This window comes from Dunckerocampus dactyliophorus, chromosome 5 (assembly GCF_027744805.1).
Source record: "Dunckerocampus dactyliophorus isolate RoL2022-P2 chromosome 5, RoL_Ddac_1.1, whole genome shotgun sequence".
Lineage (NCBI taxonomy): Eukaryota > Metazoa > Chordata > Actinopteri > Syngnathiformes > Syngnathidae > Dunckerocampus > Dunckerocampus dactyliophorus.
In genome coordinates this window covers 23,070,738-23,082,246 of record NC_072823.1, presented here as the reverse complement: position 1 = coordinate 23,082,246, position 11,509 = coordinate 23,070,738, and the positions used below count along the sequence as shown (strand labels likewise).

General features: G+C 41.4%; 1 protein-coding gene across 1 annotated transcript in view; it reads right to left on the bottom strand.

Moving 5' to 3' along the window:
* Window positions 1-3,725: 3,725 nt before the first annotated feature.
* Window positions 3,726-11,509, bottom strand: part of kitlga (kit ligand a) — a 42,352-nt gene continuing 34,568 nt past the window's right edge. Inside the window, exons 9-10 of the mRNA XM_054777161.1 lie at window positions 8,823-8,878; window positions 3,726-8,734 (exon numbers count right to left, since the gene is read on the bottom strand). Of these exons, the coding sequence (XP_054633136.1) occupies window positions 8,848-8,878 (31 nt within the window). The 3' untranslated portion in view covers window positions 3,726-8,734; window positions 8,823-8,847. The remainder of the gene's footprint in view (window positions 8,735-8,822; window positions 8,879-11,509) is intronic.

The following is an 11,509-nucleotide window of genomic DNA, read 5'->3' as shown; positions in this document are numbered from 1 at the left end:
TGGCCAGGAAGGCCAGGAAGAAGGGCAGGGTGCTGGCTGAGGACTTGGAAAAGGCTGCAGTGTAGTTGTGGATCATTATTTGTTTATGATGGAACAAAACACATGCAACATGTATGGAAGCCCCCTTTCTGCTACCCAAAGAAAAAACATCCCAATGGCAAGTTAGCACTGTGAGGTAACCAAGGACCAAATGACTCCACCTGAATAAAACATGATTAACTTAATTATGCGTCGATATCTTTGGGGTGTCCAATCATCAGGATTGTTATTACCGACATGAACGTTTTGTGACTGCAAGGTTTTATTTACCACTGTTTTTCGTGAGCACAACATTGTACAGTTACCTTTTAAAACGTATTTTTATGACGTGCCGGTGATTGAACACTGCAAAAAATAAGCAAGTTTGGAGTGCACCCCAACTTTAAATTGTCCCTCTCTTGTCAGGTTTTTAGTCGGCAGGTTAGGAAAAGTCTAACACCACACATCTTTGACATAAATTTGTAGCATTTTAGAAAAAAACACAACAGATGTCCTCTATGTATCCCACGTCCTCTGTCGTACATCCAACATCAAAACTCCCAACACTATTCATTACTAACCTTATTAAAGGCGCTTCGTGTTATAAGATCAACTGATCTTTAGTTCCGGGTTGGTCAACAATGTCTCTTGTAAAGTTACTATAAGTATTGTCCACACAGACTAAATGAAGACATATGTTAAAGTTTAAGCCGCCAGCGACATCTCCTTGGACAAAGACCGATGTACGAAGGTGCGGAAGCAACACTCCATCAGTATGTCAACCAAATTTGAGTGGTCATCCCTACAAACTTACAAAGGCCACATTATGAAACTTGTGGTGTTCCATATGCATAAGTCTTCCTTCATTTCTACAACAACAAAGTCCCTGAAAGAGTGCCATCATCCCGCATTGTCACGACACACTTGTGTCCCGCCTGACACATCTTGATGGGGGCCCTCATAAAGTCCACCTGCTAGATGTTAGAAGAGAAGCAGCAACCTACCCTAGATTAAAGATATAAAAGGAGTACATACGCACATGGTGGAAAGTGTTGGTACCCTTACGCCAAAGCAAAGACCCACAAACCCTTAGTCATTCTTGAGTTTTTTTGGCTCATTGTCTTGTTGGAAGACCCAGGACCTGTGGCTGAGACCAATCTGTCTGACACTGGGCAATCACACATGGCTCCAGAATGCCTTGATCATCTTGACATTTCATTCTACCCTGCACGGATTTAAGACACCCTGAGTCGGATGCAGCAAAGCATTCTTAAAACATAAGCGAGCCTCCTGCTTCATTGACGCGTCTGTAAACATAGAGCTGTTGTGACTTGCCAAAAAGATCTAGCCTGTCAAAATGCATTCTGGCAAGTTTCATTAAAAAAAAAAAAGATGACTTTTGTCAGTTTCATGTTACACTAGATTCCTGCTGTTCACAGGGGTTACGTCTAAAACCATCCACAAACAGTAATAATGTGGGTAATTGAGACGTCCATAAAAATGTCTACATTTGACACTAATAAAGCCTGGTTCATCTTGGCTAGCCGTCTGAGGAGACTTTGAGTTTTGAGGTTAGATTGTAAGAAAGCTTCCGTAGCCACACATAAATCTTTACTGGCTTCCACTGCATGTTTATTTCTAACATATGATTTCACTTTAACACTTAAAATGTCCAGCGCCTTTTTGCCATGTCTCCAAAAGGTGCGTACGCCAACTACAAAGGTGCCGTCACGGTGCGCACATTCTCACGCCAAGTTGTGTTTTTATAGGTACCATACTTTGCGTGGAAAATGGCGTATGCAACTTTTCCACCACATTTTTTGCGTACGTAAACTTTATAGGTGAGGCCACAGGGCTGTGGCATTTGACTTTACAGGCATCTTTTTCCCTCGTAACTTTTACAATGTTATTTTGCATTGTTCCTCACAAGGCAACACCACAGAAGCTAGCGGCACCGCCTCCCCTCACAGAGGCAAAGAGACTGTATGACTGACAAGAGGGCTCATTTCATTCAAGCCGTTGTTTTATGACACAAACTCACCCAGGTGCTGAAAACAAGCATAGAGTAAATCCTCCCTGCGTCTGTTTGGAGGCGAGAGAAGAGGAAAACAGACATGCATGCACATTGCAAAATTATCACATTCATTTTCATTTATTGTGCGATGAATGAATTTATTTACAGTTTTTTTTCTAAACAAGAAATCTCGGCACGTTTTAATCTCATGAGATCTCGTGACACCCCTACAATCCACACAATAAACATTAATAGCAAACCACATTTGTCCATAAATGGTGTCGTGCGTAATGTGAAATGTATGCAATACCTTGTACAAAGGACTTTGTTGGTAATGACAGCTTCAAGATGCCTCATCCATTTTCTATACCGCTTCTCCTCTTTAGGGTCGCGAGGGCATGCTGGAGCCTATCCCAGTTGACTTCGGGCGACAGGCGGGGTATACCCTGGACTGGTCGCGAGCCAATCGCAGGGCACATATAGACAAACAACCATTCACACTCACATTCATACCTATGGACAATTTGTCTTCCCGATCTCCAGGCTGTTACTGTGTTGGCCAACATGCTAACCACTAGACCACCGTGCGGCCCCTTGGAGAAACCAGTCACATGCATTACTCATGTGTGGTCTTGGCCCATTCTTCGTTTTCAAATCTTGAAAGTTCCGTGGGCCTTTTGTATGAAGTCTGATTTTAGCTCTGTTCATAGATTTTCAACTGGATTTGGGTCAGGTGTTTGGTTATTCCAGCAGCTTTTGTTTTCTTTGAAACCAGTTGAGTTTTATCGGCTCCATGTGTTTAGGATCATTTTATTGCCGGAATGTCCACCGTCGTTTCATCTTCATTACGCTGGTAGATAGCAGAATATTTTTCTCAAGAACGTCGCTGTACGTTTGTCACTCATCCTTCCTCCAGAGATTTAAAGTTTGCCACCACCTCCAAACGTCACTCTTCCTCCAAACATGGCGACTATTATGGGATCCAAAGACAGAGACAGTTTTGTGAACAATATTTGATAGAAACAGGCCTTTTGTGCACCCAGAATAAGTTTCCCTGCTATATTTGACCGCTATGGGTTGTACAATGTTAATAATTGTTCCGAGTCACAATGGACACTTTACATAATTTGCTGCAATGATGATTGGTGTACCACAGGGTTCACTCCTCAGTCACAAATTGTTCAGCTTGTGTACGACACTTTTCTCATCTGTGTCATATTATTGACTCCCAGATATGTTTTGTCTAGATTAGTACTGAAAATGATAATCACTTGGACTTGCTACTTTAAATTTTAATTGATGGAAAGGAGAGAAACCATCAAAAATGTCCATATGTTTTTTGCTATTTTTTTCCCTTTCACACTGAAATTGTTTACTTTGATTACATGGTGTACATTTCAATAACCATCCACTGTACACGTGTGTTTTGGCTTATTCAAAACACAGTCCTTTAATCATATGCTCCTAGTAATAACCGTAACTACACATCGCCAATGATAACATAGTAATGGGGTGTAGCTTGCTTATGTTCTGTACACTTAAGTATTTTCTCATGGAGGTTGACCAGCTGTCAAAGGCTGTTAGCAAGCAGGAGGCGCCCAACAAGTAACAAAGTATTTTGCCACCGGCGAATGTTTGAAGAGGGCGTGGGAGCTGACTGTTTATGCATGAAAGAAAAGACAAAGCTCGTGTGAACAGTGGGATAAATGTACTTTATTCATATGGTATGTATGTTTGTTTACATTTATACAAAAATACAGAATACAGTAGAGTTCTCACCCAGAGTACCAACTGGGCATTCATAATAATATTAATAATATCAATATCTGCCTTTCGGGCCACCAGACATACTTGCAGTCCAGAGCCATTCGAGTGTCCCACAGTGAAGCGGGCAGCATCGTCCCTGCCATAAAGTCGTGTTCAGGATGTGGCTGGACAAACGCCAGTGCAGGAGAACATTATTTCGGGGTTGTGGGTCTCTCACTCGGCTGTATGTTCATTCATTCATTCACAGCTTGTTGCAGCTAATCATAATCAACTTTGGGGCAAGACAGTCTTGCGTTTCTGTGGGAAAACTGGACAACGCTAAAGAGGAATTTACCAGTCCGAGCATGTTGTGTTGGGACATTTTGGAATGGACGACATAGAAATTATGGAACAGGTGACAGACTCTTGTTAATGAACTAATGAGGTGATCTTACAATGCACAACGGAGCACTGATGCTTGGTAAATGTTCCAAATGTACAAAAAAACCTTCACAATGAGGGATAGACATCGTGATCGATTGTGTCCGACTGATTGCTGATTATTTGTGTCTTGAAGCCACTGAGAACACAACTCACCACAACGATCCGGTTTCAACTTGGTTACGGCCTAAAAAGAAACAGCTGCATTCACTAGGGCAGTTTTTTTCTGCTCACGCGTCACTGACTTGGAAACAGGAGTTCAGAAGACTCAGAGACTCTCCCATGATGTTGTAAAAACAATCAATTCCTCTATAATATCATTGAAGTTGGATCAACAGCCCATCCCTGCACGGAATGTAAGAGAATCGACAAGTTCTGATGTCTGTGATTCACGTTCTGAGTTCCTTAAACAAATGGTAGCGTTACTGCAGTGTGCAACGTTCAAATCAGCATGGAACGGTCCACTGTGTCCAATCCAACAAGGCACAAAACTAAAATTGACCTCCTTTTTGTCATTAAAGGAGAATATTGCCCATCTTTTATTAAGAGTACTTAAACCACATACATTGACTTATTCAGCAATTCAGTCAGGGGCTTATTAACTGGAGTCTGATGATGGCTGTGCTGTTGCCATCAGACATCAGACCAGGGGTGTCCAAACTTTTTCCACTGAGGGCCACATATTGAAAAATGAAAGGATGCAAGGGTCACTTTGATATTTCGTAAACCAACACAAGTCGATAACTGATATATATATTTCAAGAAAAAACTGCATCTCAGCTTTGGGTGATAAACTGTAGGTGTTTTTTAAAACTGTCCACCTTTTTCAATTCTTCTGGTAATTATGTATTTATTCCCATAACTAAAAATTACAACTTTATTTTGTTTTGTTTGTTTCTCATAATATTAGGACTTTTAAATAATAACATCCTTTTTTTCTTTAATATTTTAAATTCATGACGGTATCTTTCTTCATAACATGGCGACGTTATTCTTGTAAAATTACGACTTTTTCTTGTTAGATTACAACATTTTTCTCCTAATATTTGGACTTTATTCTTATAAAATTACAGCTGATTTTTTTTTTTTATTTTGCTGGGGTTTTTAAAGTTTAAAAATATATTTTTAGAATGTGCTGCAGGCCAATTAAAAAATTTTAAAAAAACAGCGACAGGCCGCACTTTGGACACCCCTCCATTAAAAAATGTCTAATATCAAAGTGAAGACAAGGCCATCCAACAAAGTGCATCCAAGGATCAAATCCAAATCTCTCTCGAGGAAGCACACTTGTTTGAAATCTTCACCTGACAAACCTCATAAACCTGGTAATGGTAATGGTAATGGTAATGGTTTTCACACCAGTCTAAAGTGGACAGAGTCTTCTAAGTGTCGCAGCACATGAGGTCCTCCAGTGACTGTGGTTTGCACGCATAGAACAAAGTCAACATGACTGCTGTTCCCTGAAGGCGACATGCCTCCTAGAGTGGCCGCTTATTGGGTTAGCATCTGCTGAAAAGACACTAACTGACGTTAGCTGGCTTTGTTGTTGAGCTGGAGATCGACTTTGACGTGAATCAGACCGTTTTGGTCTTAAACTGTTTTGAGGATGCACAGTTGTGCAACCTATTTGTGTACGGGCGGCTTTTTGGACGATAATTCGAAAATTGCATTTCTTGTGCATTTTTCATATTAAACTGTACTAACTGGCTTAGTCAGGTTGTCTACATTTTTGACATTTTTGTTGGTCTTGTTGGGTCGTTAAAGGTGCTGTCAGCCTTGATTAGGTAGGGTGACCAAATGTCCTGTTTTCTCAGGCCACGTTGTGTTTTCCCAGGACATGTCCTATCCTGGCCTTCCTGGTTTTTGTTTTTTTTAGAAAGTGATTAAAATGTACTGGTTTTCATTGTGTTTCCATTGGTCCATTGAATTGGCCAGTATTGGGGTTTGCTAATATAGCTGATTTCATATTTTTTAGTTATTTGTCCAGTGAGACTTGAGCTACTATTTTCTTACAAGGTGGTTTCTCTAATACACAAGCGACATTACTTCTATCATTAGTTAATTCCAGAGACGTTAATGTTATTTGCACACCATTGGAAAATGTATTATTTTAGGCATAATAAAACATGTTGAGTAACTCTGAGAATCTGAATGTGTGTCTTAGGCTGTAGATAGTATTTTATTTTATATATAACACTTTTCTAGCCATACAGAGGAGGCCTACTTTATATGTATAGATATTTTAAGGCATCTTTGAGTAAACTTCGAGTATCATTTGAGTATCTCACTGCCGGGTTGAGTGTCCTGATTTTCTGTAAATTAAATCTGGTCACCCTACCAAGAGGGCGCTCGCGTTTGAACGTACAGCAAGCATTATATCCTGCCCTCTGCATGTTTTGAGAATGTAAGCGATGCCCGACATTACAATGTCAGCTATTGACAGCGATTTAGTGACGGGCCGAAAGACAATATACACCCATTTTTCATGCAGTTTAACTCATTTGTTCAATCTGTTGTTTTACACGACCCTAACATATTCTAGCCGCTGGTGGTGTTGTTATATTTTTGTGGTTGCAAAAAAAGTTACTGATGCATGTACAATGTACAAATGTAATGTCGTCCCTCGTTTATCGCGGTGAATTGGTTCCAAACCCGACCACAATAAAGTGATAAAGTAGGATTCAATATTAATAAACTGAATATTTTCATAGTTAGAGCATAGAAAAGCCCTCTTAATAACACCTTTACACTCCTATTATTCTTTGTTTACACCACATTGCACAACACTAATGTGCAGGCCACAGGATCACTGCAGGGACATAAGAGGCAGCTGCCGCTCATAGCATATAGCAAGCTACCGAGCTAACTAGTTAAACATTTTTCCCCACTCCCCACGGTGTGGGGAAGAAGGACAAAGCAAGAAGCCAAAAATGTACCACTTCCACACGGAATGGGAGAAGAACTTTTTTTTCACTCTATCATGTCAGACATGCCATTGCTGACTGCATGCACTGTGAAGGTAATGTAATCTAAGGTAATGTCTCATCAATGTAACATTACTGATGCCAAGTGACCAGAATACTACGTATAACTTGTCTTTCCATATTTTTATTAATAAGAGGCCATAGTCAACCATAAATGAGCAATCATGAATTCATTCTTTGAAAACCGCGATATAGGTAGGGAGTGATGTTCGAACCGTGACGTAGCGAGGGACGACTGTACTTTTAATACAAAGACATACAGCACCTTTCAGTGAAGTTTCAGTTTTCTTGTGTGGTCTTGTCTTTCTACGTGCTGCAGTATACTGGACTCTGATGGACTGAGGAAACGATCCCAACCCTGCTCTGTGACATCCGTCATGTCACGACCTCATGTTCCAGCAAACACAGTGGAACCTCTAAAGCAGATCAGCCAACAATTTGTAATTGAATCAAAACATTTGCAAAAAAAAACTTTGGAGTTCAAACTGCCTCCCGTGAGGCTTTTTTTTTTTTTTTTTTGCTTTGCACTTGCATTTTTTTAAAATATGCAACAAGAAGTTAGATGTAGTAAGCAGACTCAAGTTCGAAGCAGTAAAACTCCAGCGTCACCACACACCTCCTCATTTGTTAGAAAATTTAAATTTTTACTATTAATACTGATTCACTTCTTTAAGAATGTGAAAATGTGACTTAAAACAGCGACTTTACGCTTAATAATGTTTCTATTTCCCATTATCCAAATAGTTAGTGTTTGACCTTAGAGGTTCCACTGTACAGAATATGAAATAGTTGCAATTTGTGGTGTCCACATATGATTGGCATCTTTCCCATCCTGTCTAGAACCTTGATCCATGTTACAATTCCGGTACCGTTGTTACAAAGTCAAGTTGTTCGCCACGAGTCCGTGGTTCTGCTGGAGGACAAGCATCCAGACCAAATGGGAGAACAAGGAACTGTAACTTGTTCTGGAATGTGTTTTTTTTTCAGTTTATATGACGAAGGAAGGACGTAGCTAAAGGTGCTCCACCTCAAAAAAGTGTAGAAGTGTAGCAGCTCAGTGCCACCATCAATAAATAAATAGATCTTACACACGCTTCAATGAGACGAGTTGAGCTATGGAGATGATTGTGATGCTCGTTGGAATCCGAGAACATAGCAGACGTGTTGAGAAGGAGGCGAAGATGAGGATGAGCGGAGGTAGCACTTCATCGCATCATCATCCAGCATCGGCTTCTCTGCGGACAGTCATCAATCTCCAAGGAGGGCGGTGGGGTTGGGGTGGGGGGGTCGGGGGGTGGAGGTGGTACATGGGCTTCCAAATACGTTTTGGGCTTTCAGTCGTTTTGTTAAAAGCACAGGGTTAACGCAGTCTTAAAGCAAAGGCAAGCTTATCCATACAGTAGAATTGTGTGGTTTAACCAGACACATTTTGCTCGTGGCAGTCATAGCTGAGCCACCGTCAATCTGGAGAGGAATCCAAAGCGGGCCTTTCACCTCAGAAGATTTCTCTATGGAGTTCCAGTTGAGATACCTGAGGGGGAACAGGGGACACATCGTAAAACCGGAGTTAGGCTGCCAGACAATAAGGCAAGACTCTAAAAGTGTGAGTAGAGTCTTACCATCTGAACAACACGGAGGGATTCATTACACTGTTTCAATCACGTTCAGCTTGTTTCTGCAATGAGAGAAACACAACACGACGCTGTCAGTCACTGGAAGGAACACAAGGCAGGAAAGACAACGGCTTTGAAAAAAAAGCAGTATGTTAACATCAATGTTGTAAAATAGTACAAAAAAGAGAGTAAAGTTACTTTCTTTTTATTTTGCATAGTTCAAACTACACTAACTACACAAACTACACATGCATTCGGAATTGCGTTTTTCTCTGTGAACATTCGGTACGCTACAGAAGTGTACTGACTTCCACATGGTACACATTAAGTGAGGGGCGCTCATTCAAGCTGTTTACGCAAAAGCTAAGCTGTTTTATGTTTTTGTTGTTTTTTTATGTGACCTTAAACTGAGGTACGTACCAAACTGTCATTATGGCATACTGTTACACCCCTCGTTCACGCATAGCTACAAAAAGGAGGAAAAGAGGGCAATGTGCATGCCAGGCCACTAGTTGGTGTTGCAGCTTTGTAAAAAAAAAACACAACAAACTATTGCCAGTTTTTAACTGGTTGGATTAATTTCGGATGCGTCAGCTCAGAGTTGAAGCAGAGGTAGAACTGGATTGTCCAACTTTAGAGCCTTTTTTGCTCGCCCGAGACAGGTTGTTTTTAGCATTAGCATTCCCAGTCCATAGATGGTGGAAAGTCTTCCTTTTTGTTTTAATAGTCAACAACTGTTTGAAGTGTGCACTACTCACGCCTACAGGACTTAAGTGGAACAGTAACAGAACTCATAGCTAGACCGAGAACCTCCTGTATGCCTGAGTTACTGTACATTACTCGTTGCTACATTTCTAGAAATATCCGATACCCACTCCACGATCTTGGGCCCATGCCTGACCCGTACACCAAGGTGGTGGAAATAAGTTGCATAATCCCATTAGCTGTGCTCGTGAACTTAGTTCTTGTGGCTTGGCACGTCCAGACACTTTAAAAAAAGCACAAAGCAGCCATAAGTCAACCATGTTGAGAGGCAGTCTGGTCTGAAGGCAGAAAGTGCAAACAAAAATGAAGATAAGATCTCCCCCAAGGAGGCGCATGGCTGCCACGCACCACCGCAATGTGGTTATAAGTTGGCCCAACATTGCCCGACTTTTCACAGCTGCTAATGAAACTCTGCTGGTGTGTCGATGCGCGGGGCGCGTGGGCTCATTCATCTTGCTGAATATTTCATTCCATTGGCTTCAGAGAGGAGGATTTTGTTGGTGGACCTTTTTGTGTGAAGCATTCACTGTGAAGGTCTTTCGCATGTTTGTCAACAAGTGGGCCAGTCCACCATAGCACAGGGTGGACATGCAGGAGCAGGTGTTTTCCTTTAATACTTCTGCCTTCTACCTCGGAAATCACAGAGCGTTTATGTGGCAAAATAATCAGCAACCAGTGGAAATGCGTTGAATGAGCCCAGTTTATAATTTCACTGATCATTAGTCTCATTAGTTTCATACTTTGCACTTTACTTTGTTCGTTTATGGATATTTGTGCCAAATAGAAATGAGAAGTTTTCCAAATCTGATCGTTGCTTTTGGCAGTGGGATATGTTATCATAGCTGACCATGATTGATCATGATTTTTTTCTTTTGTTGAGACAAACTATTTTAAATAAATATGGCGCTTTCTCTATAAGCTGGATTGCGTATTTCAGTATTTGTCTTATTTTGCACCAACAGTGTTTATCTGTGAAATGGCATTACAGCAAAAGTAGAATAATGTGTTTATTACATGACAAGAGTTGAGATGCTGTCAATATCGGTATTAATAAATATCGGCATCAATGAAAATGTACTGGATAATATCAGTAAATTGGTAAGAAAGCCAATATCCAGCCTCTTGTGGCAGTGCTTATAGAGCCATGGGGGTATAGCAGGTCTGATAGTCTGTTAGTCTGCTAGTCGGTCATCCGTTGGTATCACTCACACTCCCCTCGACTGTTTTCACTCATACCTCAAAGGCCACACTCAGTCCATACAGCTCAAGTCCTGCAAGTGACTGACCTCTCTAGTGTCACTACAGGTTTGCCTCAGGGCTCTGTATTGGGGCCCCTTTTTTTCATCATCTACCTTCTCCCACTTGGCAATATCTTCCGCAGGTTCAATATCTCGTCCCACTGCTTTGCTGAGGACACGCAGCTCTACCTCTCCACTAAACCAAACTTCATACTACCTCCGTCCTCCCTCACCTCCCGTCTATCTGAAATCAAATCGCTTCCTTTTTGGTCTCCCCCAGAAGTTCCTCCATAAACTTCAACTGGTCCAGAACTCTGCTGCCCGGATTTTAACCAGAACTGCTTCATTTCATCACATTACCCCCATCCTACAGCAACTTCACTGGCTCCATGTCAAGCAGAGAATAGACTACGAACTCTTCCTACATACCTTCAAGGCTATACACAACCTCAGCCCTTTGTATCTGACTGACCTCCTCCACATTGCCACTCCATTGCTCGCTCCGTCAGATCCTCCTCCTCCATTCACCTCACTGTGCCCTCTGTCTGCCTCAGCACCATGGGGAGCAAAGGTTTCAGCCGCTCTGCTCCCAAAATCTAGAACTCATTACCATCTGACATCTGAAATATTGGCTTACTCCCCATCTTCAAATCCAGACTCAAAACTCATCCGTTCAAGACTGCATACTCA